Genomic DNA, 20,666 nt, shown 5'->3' on the forward strand with positions numbered 1-20,666 from the left:
CAGTCATTTCATATACAGGCGCGGTATTTCTATTTACAGGTAACAGTCTGTCATTTACAAGCTAAATGTGTTGGTGTTTTATGCCGTAGCCTAGAATATTTTCGCTTATTTGACGACAACCAGCATTATGGTGGTAGGATACCTGGGATGAGGTGGACTCTCACAGACCGCAGAGACAGGCTCCTCTGTCATGGTGATGCGTTAACGCGATAACCTATCTCTTGGCCACCATACTTCAGCCCACCAGGCTGAGCTCTTTAGATTGCTCCCCTTATACTAAAAGAGTACGTGAATAAAATGTTTGAAATTTACCAGGTTTGCAACCGTTATAATCGTATTACTAAACTTTCTCCCTCTATTATGTCTCGATAATCAGCGGATTTACGCCACTTATTTACTTGTTTGGTGTTTTACGCCGTATTGAAGAATACTGCACTTAAACGACGATGGCCAACATTATTGTGGAAGGAAACCAGGCAGAACCCGAGGAAAACCCGCAACCACAGACAGCTAGGTTGCTGGAAGACCTTTCCACGTACGGTCGCAGAGGAAGCCAGCATGAAGCTGAGATTCCTTACATGCGGTAGCGGTATACAGTAGGCCTACGCGGTATGCGGTACGCGGCAAAAAATCGAAATAGTTAAAATAAGTTGCAATGATTCCATAGGTACGGTCGCGGATCCGTTTTTTCATGCGGAAACGTATACGGCAAAATCGATCGCACCATGTAGCGATCGGTGCAGTATGCGTTTTCAAAACCGGACAGGGTATCCCAAGAAATGACGTCACTGGTGGGGTGTTTCCCCGACACGTGGTCGGAACTTGTTTGAATTGTTCTCTGGTTAGACGAAAGTACTGTTGGAATTTTTCTCCATCCAGCTGCAATTCCGAGACCAAGTTTTCGGAAAGCTCCCTGCTGAGCTCTTTGCCGCAAAATACTGTGGACCCACCATCGGTGTTTTCTCTTTTTACGCTTCTTTAGTTGCAACAACTTATATGACATTGCTATTATGGCAAGGTCTGAATCTTGCTCTCAAGCCACACGTCGTGAAATGGAGGAATGCGACATGTTTGCTCTGATAAAAACGCACCATGAATGAAAGAAAACGCATAGGTTACCGCATAAATGGAATCAGAGAAAGCGCATACCGCATGCCATATCCGCGTACCGCGTGCCGTATACCGCAAACCGCATACCGCGTATATGGAATCTCAGCTTTAGCTGGACTTAACTCACAGCTACCGCTATCGCGGTGGTAGATTCCTGGGTCATGGCGCCGTGATGGCGTGCTAACCGAGTCAGCCAATTGAATTGATTTATTTATTAGTTTGATTTGTGTTTTACACCATACTGAAGAATATTTCACTTAAACAACGGCGGCCAGAATTATGTTGGAAGGAAACCCTATGCTTTACTAGCCACTCTGACATTGTATCATATACTCATCTAAAACTCCATCGGTCCAATACCTTGAATTCCTATTTCACTCACATGAGAGTGACCCATGTCTTGGAAGGGGAAAACTGGGAGACCGGAAGTAAACCAGTGACTCACGGTCTTACAACTGGTCTTACAAATGTGGTTTACTTCTAATTGCTACAAGACTCAGGAGAACATGCAGTACAAGCAGGAAACTCTCCAAATTTTCCTGCCTGAGTCGGAATGGAACCCACACATCCTGTGTCTAACTATTCGAACACAATCATCGTCACCCAATGGCACAAATCTCCACAATATACAATAGTACACTTTATTTATTAGGTTGTTGTTTACAGGGACACAATCGACGCTGACTGGCTGACAGTGGAGAGAGGATTACACGGTCACACTTGAATAAATCTGCCATATCGGTATCTAAAATTCAGCTCACCCTAAGCTTCGCGTAAGCATAGCCTGGACTTGCTCATCCCTCTCACTTACCAATCAGAAACCATTCTGTATCCCTTTACTGCCACATTACAGAATTTTTCACTTATATATGATTGAATCACTTTTTGGGGTTTAACGTCGCACATAACACTCATTTTTTTTCCCCAGTCGTATGACTCGTGGGGTTATTAGGTGTGTAGGTCTACAACATATACAATGTGCTAAGGCGAATCCATGGCGCCAAAGTATCATGCCGAAGACACCAGACATGACACCCAGTCACAGTATACTAACAGGGGTAAGTGAGTGCTTGGGGTTTAGCGTACTAACAGGGGCCAGCCAGTCATGTTTCCTGCTCTAACCTCCGAGTGCTGAGCGCCAAGCGAGGCAGCAACGTGTACCATTTGTAGTCTTTGGTATGACACGACCCGGGTTTGATCCCGGGTCTTCCCACTTCCATGCGGACGCACTAACCTTTAGGCCACCAAAGCGGTCATTCATTTATATGATGGCGGTCAGCTATACGCCTGGAGGAAACTGGAATGCACCGGGGAAGTTGCCGATACAATCCCACATGATGTACAGATATGCATATGTACACGTACATCATATACTTGAAAAACACGTGTTGTTCAACGACCATCAGAAGGTGCCTAGCGAACGGAAGTACCCACAAATTCACTGCCTAACGCCAGGGTCCAGAAGGAAAACACTGGTTAGAAAATCCAGAACAAAATTCATAAAAATTTTTGAATCAACGCATTCATCAAATGCATTTTATGCACTGAACTCTCATTTCAGAATACAATAAACTTCACTTACATATTTCGGTGCGCATTTATACAGTAATTTTCACACAGTAGAGCAGGACCAATAGAAACCCTGGCCAAATACGTAGTCAGGCCAGAACAATGTACTCGCTTTTGAGTTCATACATGCATCGGTAAAAATGTACAACATTAGAATATTGAGACGTCTTCTTCACGAGCTCCTACTTCTATATTTACAGTTATATTACAAACAATAAGAAAGACAAAAAAAAAAAAAAAAAAAAGCTTGTAAAGTGTGGTGAAAATATATTGTATGTCAATTCATAATTCAGTGATAACACTAAAAGCACTGTGTTTATTAACATTTGGTAATACTGAATGAAAATGCACCCAGGCATACTTCGGTCCAATTTTAATAGTTACTTGTATCAAAACTAACCTTGCCCGAACTGAACAGATCACTGGCTTGGTACGTGTCAGTCTTTACTGAGTGTAAGGTGAAAATGATAAGGGCTGGTACAGCCAGCTACTCAGTACTCAAACAGAAGTCACGTCTACATGTACACATTTTAGGTACAAGGCGACGGTAACAAAACTTTTCAAGTATATATTATAAAAGTTCACTCCCTTTGAGATTGTGGACTGCTTTCAAAACTTGGAGGTAAATAAAGTGGGTTGCTCAATCAGAAGTTAAGTTGACAAGCTTGCAGGGTATAAGTCAAAGTATGTGCCGTAGAGAGATTTATAACTGGGTACGTTTTTCCGCGCAGTTTGGACTGGGTTTTACGTTGACTTGGCCACTGTTCTCTTGCAATTAAATGAGTTTGCCCGCTAAACATCATTGCAAAGGCAGGAATGAACAACTAAAGCTTTGGCCATAGTTATTTAGGCAGGAGAGGTTTCCCATTGTGTTGTGTTGAAGAAAGCCGCGGTGAATTCACAACATGGCATGCTCCCACAAACTCCTTGTTGCGTTCTGGACACGTAACTACGTGAATATTTATACGTCTTCACTAACCGTTTCCCCAAGAGCTGTAAATATGTATATCCTACCGTACGTGAAACTGGCAATACTGGCTTGGAAAACAATGCTGGAACTAAAAGAAGCAATATTGGCCAGTGAGAAGAAACCAGAAGCAATACTGGCTTGGAAAACAATGCTGGAACTAAAAGAAGCAATATTGGCCAGTGAGAAGAAACCAGAAGCAATACTGGCTTGGAAAACAATGCTGGAACTAAAAGAAGCAATATTGGCCAGGGAGAAGAAACCAGAAGCAATACTGGCTTGGAAAACAATGCTGGAACTTTAAGAAGCAATATTGGCCAGTGAGGACAAACTAGAAGCAGTAATGGCTCAGAAAACAATGCCAGAACTTTATAAACAAGCAATATTGGCCAGGGTGGGCAAACCAGAAGCAACACTGGCTCGGAAAACAATATTACATGTACATGTAGCTTAGGAAACAAATGTTAGAGGCAATGCTACCCGCTTACCAAACAATGCTATGCAATACGGTATTGAAATAATGCTAGGAGTAATGCTGCTTTGGGAATGCTTTGTCAGAGGTGATTTTCACATGGCACAATAGTGTTAGAAACCTGTTGATAACTCACACTAACTCCTACACAAACGGTATTACATGTATGTTACCACTATAACAAACATGACACTTGGTTTTGCTTGAAAAAAAAAGAAAGGTCTGCACTTAATATGTGTAACAGTGTACATGTATCTGATTTGAGAACAGCAGAAAACAGGGCATGTAAAGAACATAACTTACATGTGAACAGCTAAGCCAATACGTACTTACGAGTACAATACTACCAGAAATCCCAGAAGCCTGTTGTTCAACAGTGTATCAATATTTATCAGGGCTTTATCATCTTTTTGAATACAAGGCTACCCTGAAGGTTAAAATGACAGCAGAACGCACCGTTTTCTTCTGTGACGTTGCAGTGCGTGTGTATGTAATATACGTTTTATGAGCACACATACTCTGACTGATAATTGTGACATAATAAAGGAAGGAACAAGTGAGTTCACAGCTTTGGACTGTCTTGATACAGTTATAAGTTTTGTAAGTTCCCCCGTTAAATGAAACAAAATAGCACCTTTGGTCAGGGTAGGTCGGTATTTTTTTGCGGAAGTAGCAGGCTGCAGGTAGCTAATAATTGCCTTCTAATGAACCCTCGGATTACGACCAGGTTTAAGTCAAATTAAACCCTCGAGAAGCTTTTGAATACCTGCACCAAGATTGCTCTTTAGAGGAAAAGACACCCAAAAATCGAAGTAGGTTCATCATACGCACAACTTAAAACTATGCATAAATATATTATCATAAATTTTTAGATTTTCGTGAAAAGAGATAAAGGCATTCAAACATTTGAATTCTAAGGTGGGCTTTACAGACCCTGCTGTCAGAGAACTTTTGACATCACAGGAAGTTTTTCCAACTCTTATCATGACAATGAATGTTGGAATAACTCTTTTCACCCTTGAATAAAAGATTACTGAAATAATATTCCCCAAAATTCCTTCTTTCTGGTGAACATCAGGAATAAAGGTGACGTCAGACGTCAGAGATCCTTGATACCATCAATATGGCTCATAAAACCCACCATAGTATTCACATATTTGAATGCCTTTCAGCACTCTTAAAAAAAAATCTGAAAAAATGAATAAAAGTATTTTTACACATAGTTTTTAGTTGTTCATACGCTGTACCTTACTTCATATTTTAACTTTCTTTTACTTTAATACATATATAATACAGGTCCAAGCAATCTGCAAGGCATGTTACCTCCTCCTCACTACGTTCAGTACATGTACAACAGAGTTCTAATGCACTGTGAAGAAACGATGAATGGCAGGAATGAACTCCATCAGTATTAACCATTTAGGAAATGCAACAAATAATATTAAACCAATCTGTTTCATACAAATTTAACATCTGATTGATGAAATTTATTTTTATTTATTTGACTGATGTTTTACGCCATACTCAAGAATATTCCACGTATCCGATGGCGGCCAGCATTGTGGTGGGAGGAAACCGGGTAGAGCCAGGGGGAAACCCACTACCATCTGCAGGCTGCTGGCAGACCTTCCCACGTACGGCTGGAGAGGAATCCAGCATGAGCTAGACGTTAACTCACAGCCACCACATTGGTGCGATATGATAAAAAGAAAATGTACCTAGCTTGCACCAAAGAACCCGTTGAATTCATGTTTATCTCCGACGCGAAGATATCCTTGGACGTTCAGAATTTTCTTCACGCCTTCCCCTAGAGTCCCGGGGTTCTTTAGCTCTACTATCCTTGTACCTATCGTACTCTCTATCCCTGTCTGAGTCGCGTCCGTTATCCTTATGTCTATCAGAATCTCTGTACCTATTGAAATCTGTATCATTATCTCTGGATCTACCAGCATCCCGGCCATTATCCCTGGATCTCTCTGGTTCTCGGCCGTTATCTCTGTACCTGTCAGATTCTCTGTCATTAACTCTGGACCTATCGAAATCTCTATCTCTGTACCTTTCAGAGTCACGGCCGTTATCTCTGTACCTCTCAGGGTCACGTCTGTTATCTCTGTACCGATCTGAATCTCGTCCATTATCTCTGGGTCTCGCATAGTCACGGTCATTATCTCGCTGTCTTCCAGAGTCCCAAAGCCTCTCTATCACATCACCCCTATCTCTTCGTCTCTCCTTCTCTACTTGTCTATCACCTCTATCATATCTGTCTTCTCTAAGTCTATCCTTTCTTCTGTCCTCTCTTAACTCTTCCCTCGCATCCTCATAACCATCTCCCCTATCACGCTGGTCTCCTTTAGATTTGCTGGAAGCATCCCTGGACCTATCGTCTCTTCGATTATCAAGTCCTTTCTCCTCCCTTTCTTTCCCATAATCCTCAGCCTCACTGGAATCATCGGAGTCCACACTCTCCTCTGATTCACTATCCCCACTTATCTCTTCATCTTTTCGCTTGTGTTTTGGTTTTCTCGAACTTTCCTTTTCACCTACCGCAGAATATTTGTCAGACGACCTTGAAATGTTATTTGACTTTGAACTCTTTTGCTCTTTTCTGGAGGACTGTTTGTCACTTGATCTTGAAATCTTATCATTTGACCTTGAAAGCTTTTCATCTGACCTTGACCCTCTGTCATTTCCACGTGAATGGTTGTCATCTGACCTCGGGTCAACTGACTTGGAATGTTTGTCGTATGACTTTGAATTCTTCTCTGACCTTGAACTCTTGTCCTTTGATTTTGACCTCTTGTTATCCAACCTTGAGTTTTTGTCACGTGACCCTGAACTCTTGTCACCTGACCTTGAAGTTTTGTCTTTGGGTCCTGCCTTCTTGTCATTAGGCCTTCTCTGTCTATCCCAGGGATCAGAATAGCTATCACGCTGGTCAGGAAAAATGTCAGAGTCTCTAACGAGGCCATTAGCAACTGGTCCCTGCTTCTCTTTGCCTTTGTTGTTCTTCGCTGGGGAAACTTTCTTCTTTTTCTTCTTTGATCTTTCATCGTCAGAATCTAAACCCATGGAAAGCAGACATTCTATCAGATGGACAGCACAGCGTTTTCACAGTTATGAGCGTGTTAATACGTGTACTTGTACACAGATGTGTGAACAACCTTGATTCATACCTATATGTTTTGTCATAAAACATGTCAGGCAAAAATGTCAACAAAATTCATGAATAAAGTATTACACAGTGAAGTTCAAATACCATAAATATTGTTTTCATGAATATCAAGCCCAATGGAGTCTCTTTCTAGTTTTAAAAGGCGTTTCTTTTTATGATTTGGGTTTGACGTCTTCCTGAAGACTTACACCGTGTAAGTTAAACCAGGGATCTGAAAGAAACGGGCGTTATCTTATTTATCGGATTGGTGTTATATGCCATACTTAAGAAATTTCATTTATATATGGCCAGAATTATGGTGGGAAGAAACTGGGTAGAGCCCGTTGGATACCCCTGACTATCCGGAGGCTGCTGACAGACCTTCCCACTTACGGGGGGAAAGGAAGCCAGCACAAGCTGGACTTTAACTCACAGCGACCGCATAGGTGAGAGGCTCATGGGTCATTGTGCCGTGCTGGCGTGCTAACCCTCTGGGTCACAGAGGCCCCATTGTGCATGTAAGTTAACTGTGTTGCCACATGATCACTGTCAACCATTTATTGCCATCCCAACCGTGTATATTCTCTGTCCAAGGAGAGAACTGAATCAACAGTTGAAATGAAAGATGGACAAGCATCCAGTCGCCCCCAAAAGACCAAGAGCATGATGAATGGTAAAGCCCTGAATGGTATTCATATGATGGTTGTGTTTTATCTCTCCATCAGCATGTCATTCATTTCATCATTTCATTCATTTGATACAACCATTGTACAACAGCTGTCATGGAAAGGAAACCAGCCAACCAGTTGAAATTTTGGCACATTTGTCTTAAAGTAACACTGATGAGGGACACAGAATTTTAATTCCTAAAACCCAAAAATAAGCTTTGAGATAGTATTTCAAATTTTGACTTAAGTCAGAAATGGCTTTGTGGAATCGGCCCCTGACATGTAACGAATATCTAAAATATGAAATTAGAATTCAACTGTTACTTTGAAACAAATGACAGGTCAGCATAAGGAGCCACAACCACAAGACTGGAGTTTACCTGAATCAGATTCCAAGCTGGAGTCACTGCTGTCATCAGAGTCCGAGGAGTCAGAGGAAGAGTCAGAGGAGGAGTCACTGCCTGAACTGCTATCAGAGGAGTCGGAAGATTCAGACTCCGGCTCGGCTAACTGTTTCTGCTGCATCAGCTGTTTGGACAGATTTCTCAGGTGCTCTCTCAAGTCGTCCCTATAAATGTTTAGCTGATTAGTGTTTTAACCCATACACAAGAATATTTTATTCACCCTAATTCCTCTCCACCTTTTTGCATATAAAAGAGCAACGTTCAGTGCAATTTATACATACTTTTAATTTGATTCTGAATTTTGATTCTTGAATAAACACTTTGCAAACATGCGAAAAGCTTGAAGAATCACAGAATCCAATGACCAACATATGGTGAGAAGAAACCAGACAGAAATTGTGAAAAATCCACGACCATTCCTAAAAATTATTGCAGTACTTCCACTGTCTAAACACAAAACGGTTTCTTTGCATTTTTCACACAAAAACTTCACAAAGCCACATTGTTATAAACAAATTCAGAGAGCTTTAAATTAATATATATCCCATGCATATAAATATGCACGACTTGCAAAAATGTTTGGTTTTAGAAACTTCACTTGAGAGACTACAAAATGGATTTGCACACAAATTTTACAATATTTTGAGGAGACTGCACATAAATAATAATGGACTACAGATACTGACACAACCAAATTAATATCCACCTCTTGAAAAAAATAAAAGCGTAAGCTATTAATTAATAATATATAGATTCCATTTGGATTAAAAGGAGTTAATACTGTGCATGTTTACGATGGCTACTCAAATGTTTTCATTTTATTTCTACTTTATTTATCTGACTGATGTTTTATGTTGTACTCAAGAATATTTTACTTATACGACAGCGGCCAGCGGGAAACCGTGATAAACCCACACCCATCCGCATTTTATTTCTAATCCTAACAATACTATAATTAAAGACATACAGCAGAAAGACTAATACCAGAGCAGCAACGATGGGTGTGATGGCTGGCGACAAGTGACTTGTAACCTTGGAGATACACGAAATCTGGTCTCTTATCAACTAATGTCAGTTAGGGTTTTATGAATAGGACCACTGGTGTCTCAATAATTGGCCATCATTTCAATTTGGCAAATATGCTTACGTTAATCCTCCCAAGCCGATAGTGGTGAAGAAGTTGATGGCAAATCTTGTGTTCTTGGGATTGTCCCTCGGCATTATACCTTCAAACCACACCTGAAGAGTTCTGTAAAGGGAGATAAATTGCAGTTAATAAATAATGCTTGAATCTGGTTGAACTTACACTGCAAAAATGGTAGGTTAAAACCCACTTTAAAAAATCAACCAAGCAAATGTTTAAAATACTTAAACGACAGATTTCCTGACACATGTTTCAACTTTACTCAGTGTATTTCACCTTAAAAAAAAACAAAACAATTATACAACCTTTTTTTTTTTCAATTATTTTAAAAAGTTTTTACTTTAAAGAAAAAACAAAAACTGTTTTAAAGATTGTCATTTTCTAGAAAATCCATTGATTTGAGGAACATTTAGAGTAAATCCAAACTTTAGGCTTGTGCTACGAGGTGCTAAAGGTTTACTCCCACCATACGATTTACGTGCATTTCCAGTCCCAGCTAAAATATGTTCATATATTGTGATAATCGTGCATTTTAAAATCTGTGAAAGCCATCTCTAAAATCTGTGAAAGCCATCTCTAAACGAGGAATGAATGATTATGGTTTAACGCCACAACGGCAATATTTCAGCCATATCGTGGCGATCTAAAAGAGGAAGAGTTTGTGATGTATTATGGGGCCACATCATGCTTACATGCATGGCTGTAGGCTGCCAAAATATGTCTGGAATGCCCTCCCCTGAATAGCTACTGGGCAAGGCTAAGCACAATGGCGGCCTGAGAGATGTCTAAAGGTGCTTATGATTATACGGAAACACTGGTGTTGCCAGCTCATTTGGACCAATCACGTAACAATGACGAAAACCATCACACGATTGACAGGGCCAGGCTGCCAACACCTGTGTTTCCGTCTAATCATAAGTGCCTAAGCCTTTCATGTTTACCTATTAAAAACTTCTTTAACATCAAGCACTGCTGGCAGAAAAAAATATTTTACTTAACCACAAGCATAGCTCTTTCATTTCAGGTATAGGTTGTTTTACTGTGTTCTTTTTTTCTTTAAGGCTGTAAAAATTCACTTTAAGGGGCACTTGTATCCCTAAAAATGATTTTTTTTTTACGCCAGCACTTTCTGACCAGAAACAGATCATACTTCATAAATAAAAATCTTCACATTGCCCTGGTGGATGCAGATGTCCTTAGAAAATGCTAAACTTTAGCACGTTCAGGTCAAATACAGTTGCTTTTTTTTGACTTTCAAATAAACATTTTACACAACTTACGGATCTTTTAATCTGTCATTGAGTTTGGGTAATCCCATGTATTCAGACAATTCCTGGAACAGAATCTTGACAAAGATTCGACTCGCTGATGTTGTGTCGTCTTCGTTGAGATGAACACAGCTCAGCACCTGTGAATGAAGGATAAATGGAAGGTGTTATCTCATACATGTAGGCAAATTTGCACCTGTGAATGGAGGGTAGATTTCACACATGTAGGTATATTAGCACCTGTGGATGAAGGACAGAGGAAAAGGTGTTATCTCACAGTATTTAGCACCTGTGAATGGAGGGCAGATTTCTTTTATTTGATTGTTTCAGTGCCATGCTGAAGTAGTTTTCACTTATCATATGGAAGTCAGTTTTAAGCAAACAGAGGTGTCCGCTGTTAACTGACAAAGTTTCCCTTGTGTGAAGTACAGATGTGCACACCATGTTTGTGTAGGACAAGTGGTGTTCAAAGATCGCTTGACTATTCAAATGGTCACCTCCGACCATACATGGGAAGGTCTTCCAGCCACCTGCGGATGGACATGGGTTTCCCTCGGGTTCTACCCGGTTTCCTTCCATCAAAGGCTGGCCGCCATCATATAAGTGAAATATTCTTGATTACGGCGTAAAACAATCAAATACATAAGTCAATACATCAAATGGTCACACAACCTTTATTGTCCTGGTATTGTCACCAAGGCCACACAAGCAGTGGGATGCAGGAATTTACAAATGGGAGGTGTTCTGTTTTAATAAGGGTATTATCACTAACAATAACTTTGAGCTTAATAAGTTAAGACTTGTGTGAATCCGCAAAACCCCAGGTCAGTTTGGTACAACACCGCGTACACCTGAATTGAGGGTGAAATTATTCACAGTGTTTTCTGTTTGACAGACTAAAACCACGTCACCTACATCTTTAAGTGGGTGGGGAACGCTGTCAGTACAAGGAAAGATTCATTTGATTCGGCTGTTTTTTCAGACACAGTATTTCAGGACAAAGGCTGAAAAAAGCCGGCAGAGCTTGGAAAAAATCACCATAGTGATACTCGGCCATATACAAGATCAGCTTCCTGATTGGCTGATTGATGACTGAAGCTCATTTTACATGTATGCATAAACGGTAAATAACTGATGAACGCAGGCACCCCAATCTGACACTTACTCCCCAAGCTATGGCATCTGTGTGTAGGAGGTGTGAGAAAAATTTAGCCACGTTACGAAGTTTATTGGTCTCCAAGCGATGAATGGTTTCGTACTGTTCCTTGAAAATGTTCTGAAATGGCTCGATGAATTTCTTATCCACTTGACAAAATCTCTGGAAATGAAACAAAGAGGATTATGATACTAATAAATCTTCTTATAAAGCTAGAGACAAATGTACACATGTGTAAAAGTAAAATAAAAGTGTATTTCTGCACACGGATTGCTGAATATTTCTAGAGTCAGAATTTCTAGAGTGTCTGAATTTCTAGCAGAATTACAATACCTTTCATTTGAGGCTCGCGATATTTCCTACTTTAAGCCCACATTTTACAAGGTGGAGAAAACAAAAGTTCAGATGAAAGAGTGTGAAAAGTTAGTTGTAAATGTGGTCTTCAATAACTGAGGATGCTAAGGATGTAGCACATGTTTAATAAATGTATTTGCACAAGAATTTGGTCTTTTCCACAAATGTGTTCAACCAGCACTTCGATCACTTTTATGGTTTTAACATAATCACAAATATTATCATAATGCCTATTAAAGGTAAGTGTTTGGATATAAACAACAAATTCACTTTCGAATAAATTTATTAGACACCCATTACATCCTTATTTAGAACGTTATTGAGCTAAGACTATATGTACTGCATTGTGATTCAAATACTCACCATACAAAAACATTTTCAAATATCTTTTCCTCTTAAAAGAAAAAACCTAAAAAAATATTAAAGACCATATCTGCAAATAAGCTTTTAGGCTCCATCATCTGATTATGTCATCATTTTTATGTTTTCAAGTGAGAGTTACCTGAGCCAGAAGTCCATAAAACTTTTCGTAAGTTCTCTGTTGAGCACAGCAGTCCAGTATCATATTGCAGACTTCCACCTGATTGAACACAAACATTATTGACCAACTGAATGATTCCATGACTGAAAGCAGGAAATGGATGAATTGTAAAAGCTGGGGAATATGTGTATGTTCAAATTTTCTTCAAGACAGCCTACACTGCGCAACCAGCTAATGTCTACATAAATTTATATCAAAAGAAAGTGAAACAATAGGAATATTGACAAATGCACCTTAATTGACAACACTTCAGAATAAATTTAGCATGTTTATCATTCTAAACAAGTTAACGTCACAACAGAGATAAATGCTGTCAAACTTCACGACTGGCAAAGTTGTGGGCTTTCACCAATGGGCCTGATCTCTCTAATGTTCCTGGTAAATCAAACCAATGAGCCCCACTACTTGAGACAGGTCACAGTGGACTTGAGCTCGGGAAGATTGTAAACTGATGCAATGTGGCTGTCTCAAATAAGACACGCAATATGGTGGTCTACATATGGCACTTTTATACATGGGCTGATTATTTCAAATATTGAGTTTGAGTTACTGGTCAAATGAATACTATGATTTTGACAAACAACAACAACATTTTATTTATCTGATTGATGTTTTACGCCGTACTCAAGAATATTTCACTTGTGTGACATCGACCAGCATTATGGGAGGAAACTGTGCAGAGCCCAGGGGAAACCCGTGACCATCCGCAAGTTACGAGCAAACGATATTTTCTGTTTTAATAATCCACAGATGAAATTCTCAAGTAATGAGCTTATTCTGTTTCTGTACGCATATACCTCTTGGCCTGGTTTAAGCTCCATCCTCATGATTTTGTGGGCACACTCCTCGAAGTCGAGACTGGACTGTATGGTGAGGTAGATGGTCCGACGCAGCGCCACGAGATTCGTCTCGGTCTGATCAATGATCTTCTGCTGCTCTTCCTCTGTGCAAATCACAACACACTCATTGGTAAGGGGAGTGGCTGAGGGTTGTTTTACGACATACTTAAGAACTTTGCACTCGTAGGACGGCGGTCAGTTTTAAGAGTGTTGGAAACCAAGGTGCCCTGAGTGAACCACCAAAGTATAAGAGTGCCCAGGGTGAACCACTAGACTACAAGAGTGCCCGGGGTGAACCACCAAACTACAAGAGTCCCTAGGGTGAACCACCAGACTACAAGAGTCCCCAGGGTGAACCACCAAATTACAAGAGTGCCCAGGGTGAACCACCAAAGTACAAGAGTGCCCAGGGTGAACCACCAAAGTATAAGAGTGCCCAGGGTGAACCACTAGACTACAAGAGTGCCCGGGGTGAACCACCAAACTACAAGAGTGCCCGGGGTGAACCACCAAAGTACAAGAGTGCCCTGGGTGAACCACCAAAGTACAAGAGTGCCCAGGGTGAACCACAAGACTACATGAGAGCTCAGGGTGAACCACCAGACTACAAGAGTGCCGACAGTGAACTTAAAGGAAGCTGCAGACAAACCTTCCCACATGGGACATACAGGAAGGCACTGGTGGAAGAAAAGAAGTCATTAGCGATTGTTCAACTGTGCAGACAGCCACATGAGCATCACCGATCACTTCTAGTCTCTAGAATCCCACAAGCAATGATCGAGACAATCCACAACTTCCCTGTCCAAGACAGGCAAATTAGAAGAGAATCAACACAAGATGATGAAGTGAAGACAGAACAGACAATTCATAAACAGGAGCAGTAATGAGGTGAATTACTCACTTATGCCATTTTTTTAACAGAAATGTTGTGGAATCTTGCATTACACGGGACCTGGGTGCTAATTTTGACTCAATAGCCCATGTTTTAACCTAGCGGCAGCGTGCTTTCTACATTAAACATTCCTTTCACTGAAATTCTGCACTGGAAATCGTGTCCCCATTTGAGGTAACTTAGAGTAAATATACAAGTACTACATGAATCTTCTGCTGGAGTTTGTTACCTGAATAACTGAAGAACAGCACACTAAGGGAGGTAAGTGACTTGATAATCCTCTTCACTAACAGCGCTGAGAATATGGTGGTGCTAGTATCATATTTACCTCTACTGTGCAGGGCCCGGTTGTTCAAAACTGTTTGAAGACTTAATACCAGATCTAACTTTAACCAAGTCCTCAATTTCGTACTTAGCCCAAAGGTAATTGCATAACAGTATATTAAATATGAACTAAGCCTTCTGCTGTTATACTTTAGACTTTGGTCAGCTCGATTAGTTGCTGAAGTTGTTTAAAAGTCTGAATTACAAAACTTACTTCATACCAGTTTTAGCTAATACACTTTCCAACAACTGGGCCCAGGTTTAGGCAGGCCAAACAAAGGGGAGATAACTCACCATCATCTGCCTCTTCATCCTCGTCACTGCTGTCCTCTCCACTACCACTTCCAGACTCTCCATCAGAGCTGTCCTCATCCAGGATTTCTGTACACAACAACAACAACAACAGAGTCACGGCCTAACCAAGAGCTGGACGATAGCAAGTAGACATTAACTGATGGTAACTAGCTAATATATATGTACAGTCAACAGTGGCTTGCTGACGCAAATTCCATGTAGCCACTAACTAGCTGATGTGCACAGACCAGCAACTACATGTAGTCTACATGATATCTGGCTGGAAATGAAAACGAACACCGAGGCTGTCCTCTCCAGTGAAAAACTGAGAAGCACCTCATCTGTTCATCCTTACACATGTAAGTTCCTCACATTTTTTCGCTCAGTCAGAGGACTTGACTGATTCAGAAATGGGTTTTGGTAAAGTAAGAAAAACCTTACCTTTCTTCAGAGTCTTGTATTTGTCCTCATTGACAACAAAATCAGGATCAGCCTTAAAGACATCTGTAAAGTGAGAAAGCAAAATCAGAGAATTACTAAAATGTGGTTGTTAATTTAATGTTTTGAAGACACCTTAAAAACCTGATCACATTATGTTATTGTAGCAGGAGTTTTCACTGATGTGATCGGTCGCTTTTATGGCTGGACAAAACTGGAGTGCACGGGCTACATCAGCGACCCATGACAAGTTACTGGCAATTTTTATCACTTGTGCTTGGGGTTTTAATGTTGTACTGAACAATTGTCAAGTCATATGACAAGGCGTCATTATGTGTTTGTACACAGACCATGTCTTCTTTTTGTAGGGTGAGTCCATGCCACCAAAGTGCTGCAGCCACTGAAGTATCATGCCGAAGACACCCAACATAACATCCCACCCAGTCACATTTTATACTAACATCGAAGGTCTGCCAGCAACCTGCGGATGGTTGTGGGTTTCCCCTCGGCACTGCCTGGTTTCCTCCCACCATAATGCTAGCCGCTGTCGTATAAGTGAAATATTCTTGAGTACTGCCTAAAACATCAATCAAATAAATAAATAAATATACCGACACCCGGCCAACCAGTAATGCTTCTTTGCTGTAACCTCTCAGTGCTGAGTTCCAAGCGAGGCAGCAACAAGTACCATTTTTAAAGTCTTTAAAAATCTTAACATCTCTCAACAGACGCTCTAACCACTAGGGCACCAAAGCAGTCCCTTTTTCGCTTGTGTGATGTACAAATACACACCATACTGGTCGAAGATAACAGGTCCAACCACTGTTTGACTGTGTTAACAGCCACATGAGCGGTGTCAACCACTGGTTGTCTGCACGACCTTGGGAAAAGCAAGACCAGGCAAATCTTCAGATTCCATGTCTACAGCCAGCTTTCTTCAAGCAGTGACACTGGTAGTTGTAATGCTGCATCACAGGAATGCCATTCTGAAGACACCAGATACAACGTCCCACATTTGCAGTATACGTACACTGGGCAAACAGAAGCTGGCTTATCCTACTATGCTACAGAGAACTGAGAACGTATTGATTGAAAGTAAAGATTAAACTGAGGATATCCTCTGCCTGTCTGGAACTGATCACAAGACAACTCACTACTACTAATGACAAGATTATAGGGGGATATACTGACTGAGGATATCCTCTGCCTGTCCGGCCTCCTCCAGGGTGAGCAGATGTGTGAACTGATCGTCTTCCTCCACAAGGTCAAGGTCAGACACTACAGATGGGTGATCCTGGAAACAAAAACAGTTGACTTCTACAAATTTCTCCCACACAGAGGGAAATATCCTGTGTTAATATCATCAAGCAAAGCACAGATATCAAAAATACCAGAATTTAATTTTATATTATAAATTTTATTTGTGTTTCATGCTGGGCTCCCAAATTTTTCATATATATTTAGATTTAAGGGTGGAAAATATTGGATTACCTGGAGTAAAATACCAAAATTCAACAACACCTGATAAACCTATTAACTTAAAAAATCTCTTAGAATTTTTTCTCTTATACACTGGTGGAACAAAGCTCAGAGAAAACCAACTGACTCTGCTTGTTATCTGACGAATCTGTTGACATAAGGAAAGAGCTAAGCCACAGAAAGACTGGTCAAGGGCAACTACTGTCATCTAAACAAAGACAGTGATGACTGCTCTCGCACCACCTACCCCCGTCACACGAGGAAGTTAATCATTTGTTGTATGTATATGTATGCTTGGGGTTTAATGTGGTACTTAATTCTTCAGTCAGATGACAAGGAGGAGTCATTAGACATTGAACATATACATGTACTTGTGGCAGGGTGAGTCGACTGAAGTATCACGCCGAAAACACCAAACATAACACCCCAAGTGTCACATTACACTGACACCGTGTTACCTTGGTCTAACCTCTGAGTGCTGAGTGCCAAGAGAGGCAGCAACAAGTACCATTTTTAAGCCTTTTGTATGACCTGTCCGGGTTTTGAGTGAGTGAGTGAGTGCTTGGGGTTTAACGTCGTACTCAACAATTTTTCAGTCATATGACGACGAAGGAATCATTAGGGTGCATGTACGTGTAATGTGCCTCCTTGTTGCAGGACGGATTTCCACCGCTCTTTTATTTAGTGCTGCTTCACTGAGACGACTTACCGAAGGCAAGTAAGCCGCCCCGCCCGAGCCATTATACAGATACGGGTCAACCAGTCGTTGCACTATCCCCTTCATGCTGAACGCCAAGCCAGGAAGTTACAACTTCCTCTTTTAAAGTCTTAGGTGTGACTCGATCAAGGATTGATCCTGGATCTACCGGTCCCGAAGCGGACGCTCTACCAACTGTGCTATCCGGGCCGGTATCCCGGTTTTGATAAAAGGTCCCGGGTTTGACACCATTAGGTTAGCAAAACTGTCACAATCCTCTGTTGTAACAATCAGCAGGAATTACAAATTCCGCCATGAATATGATAATTCAACATCTGTTGCCTACAAAAGTCGGTTCCAAGCTGTGTACAAACACATCAGCCTCAGCTGTTAAACTGCGGTGCTTGTGAACTACGTCTTTGCTTTACGAACACAACCATACAGCAATGGTGAAATGTCTGAGCCACCAATAAAACAACACACTGATGGGACTGACTTATTCCAGGCGTTCCCCGTTCCACTGTGTCTTACCTTGAAACCATCTTTCCTGATGGCAAACATCACCTCTACCATGTACTGCACTCTCTTGTCTATCTCCCCCTCGTGTAGAATTGTACGAAGCCTCTCAAATATAGCTGTGAGGAAACAACATATGATTTGTTTATTTATAAGATTTGTGTTCACCGCCGTACTCAAGAATATTGCACTCATACAACACTATGGTGGCAAGAAACCCAAGCCGAACACAGGGGGGAACCCACGACCATCCACGAGTGGCTCGCAGACTTTCTAAGTTCCCTACCAGAGAGGAAGTCAGCATGAGCTGAACTCAAAGAGGTCGCATCCGTGAGAGGCTTAGGGGTCATTGTGCTACACTGGACCATGGAGAGCTCTAAAACTACAGATGAATTTTAACATAAAGTCGACCAGATGCTAATCCTAGCGACACAAGTACAACACAGCTTCCATTTTATTTCTACTTTTCTGATTGTTAACAGCACACTCAGGGAATTTTTCGCTTATATGATTGAAGTCAGTGACATGGATGGAAGTAACTGACATAGATGGAAGTCACTGACATAGATGGAAGTCAATGATATGGATGGAGGAAACCAAAGTGCCCTGGGTGAACAAGCTGACAAAGGCACGTTCCCAACATTAAGTGCTGTCCTAACAACAACTGTCCATCTGAATCAAGTTAACATCTGGTCAGATTACATTTATATTCAGGCATATTTCTCTCCAAACTGCAAGTATGACCAAACCGCTCAATTCATTTTCAATTTTCACGTCGAGACATCATTCTGTTTCTGATCACATTTCACAGATGTTGTGAAGCATAAAACATCAGTGCCAGGCTTCTCCTCCTGGACACATAACTCAGTAAAACAGACCAGCTAGCATATAACACCTCACCATTTATCCCCCTTGGAGACACCTCAGTCAGTTTCTGACCACACTCTTTGAGAAAGCCAATTGCCACTTCTACTGAGTCATCCGTCGGTGTTTCCATCAGTAAAGTCAAGATTTCCAGAGCTAGCACCTCGTGGGCCTGAAACACATTTGCTGAAGATAAGCTCATTGGTTTCATTCAGTTATTTGATTGTTCTTTGAATGCCATTCTTAATACTTTCTTACTTTCTGTAAATCTTTAACCTTTTCAACGTCTAGAGCACGTTTTTTCAGTGGAATTTCTGCACACAATTATTATGAAATGATGATGATGATGATGCAAATGATTTCTTTGTATCAGTAAAAATGCAAGCTTCATAAAACTGAGCAAATTATTTCTCTACACCCCACAAGGTTCTTTCACAAGCTTTCAAAACATTGGTCGCAGTGGTAGAATGAAAAGGTTGAAAAGTATGGGTTGTCAGCATTTTGGATGGCAGACACTTAAGTGCCAGGTGTATAAACCAGCATAAACCTGATATCCTCCACTATGTTCACTAACAATCAACAGGTATGTGAACTGTTATACATCAGTTTGAAATTCTACACAATCTGAACCAATGAATGAGTGGAGAACTCTTGACAAGCCTATTAAATTTGGTGCATGCTTTCTCCCACACTAAATCATGTCAGTTCCTTCCACTGACAGATGTCAATGTGACCAGATGAGTCACACACAGACCACTTTGTCAGTCATTCACCACATGCTGGTTGACTAGATGAGTCACACAGAGCACTTTTTCAGTCACTCACCACTTGCTGGTTGACCAGCTGAGCAACACATAGAACACTTTTTCAGTCACTCACCACTTGCTGGTTGACCAGATGAGTCACACATAGACCACTTTGTCAGTCACTCACCACTTGCTGGTTGACCAGATGAGTCACACAGAGCACTTTTTCAGTCACTCACCACTTACTGGTTGACCAGCTGAGCAACACATAGACCACTTTGTCAGTCACTCACCACATGCTGGTTGACCAGATCAGTCACACATAGAGCACTTTTTCAGTCACTCACCACTTGTTGGTTGACCAGCTGAGCAACACAGACCACTTTTTCAGTCACTCACCACTTGCTGGTTGACCAGGTGAGCAACACACAGATGACTTTTTCAGTCACTCACCACTTGTTGGTTGACCAGGTGAGCAACACATAGACCACATTTTCAGCCACTCACCACATGCTGTTTGACCAGATGAGCAACACATAGACCACTTTTTCAGTCACTCACCACATGCTGGTTGACCAGATGAGCAACACATAGACCACTTTTTCAGTCACTCACCACATGCTGGTTGACCAGATGAGGAACTCACAGAGCACTTTTTCAGTGACTCACCACATGCTGGTTGACTAGATGAGCAACACATAGAGCACTTTGTCAGTCACTCACCACTGTTGACCAGCTGAGCAACACATAGACCATTTTGACAGTCACCCACC

General features: G+C 41.1%; 1 protein-coding gene across 1 annotated transcript in view; it reads right to left on the bottom strand.

Annotated features, from left to right (window-relative positions):
* Nucleotides 1–3,115: 3,115 nt before the first annotated feature.
* Nucleotides 3,116–20,666, bottom strand: part of LOC135464605 (pre-mRNA-splicing factor CWC22 homolog) — a 29,498-nt gene continuing 11,947 nt past the window's right edge. The window contains exons 9-20 of the mRNA XM_064742049.1: nt 19,184–19,319; nt 18,299–18,402; nt 16,783–16,885; nt 15,595–15,657; nt 15,154–15,240; nt 13,602–13,747; nt 12,766–12,843; nt 11,919–12,071; nt 10,766–10,893; nt 9,489–9,590; nt 8,318–8,505; nt 3,116–7,177 (exon numbers count right to left, since the gene is read on the bottom strand). Coding sequence (XP_064598119.1) covers nt 5,871–7,177; nt 8,318–8,505; nt 9,489–9,590; nt 10,766–10,893; nt 11,919–12,071; nt 12,766–12,843; nt 13,602–13,747; nt 15,154–15,240; nt 15,595–15,657; nt 16,783–16,885; nt 18,299–18,402; nt 19,184–19,319 — 2,595 coding nt within the window. The 3' untranslated portion in view covers nt 3,116–5,870. The remainder of the gene's footprint in view (nt 7,178–8,317; nt 8,506–9,488; nt 9,591–10,765; nt 10,894–11,918; nt 12,072–12,765; nt 12,844–13,601; nt 13,748–15,153; nt 15,241–15,594; nt 15,658–16,782; nt 16,886–18,298; nt 18,403–19,183; nt 19,320–20,666) is intronic.

This window comes from Liolophura sinensis, chromosome 4 (assembly GCF_032854445.1).
Source record: "Liolophura sinensis isolate JHLJ2023 chromosome 4, CUHK_Ljap_v2, whole genome shotgun sequence".
Classification (NCBI taxonomy): domain Eukaryota; kingdom Metazoa; phylum Mollusca; class Polyplacophora; order Chitonida; family Chitonidae; genus Liolophura; species Liolophura sinensis.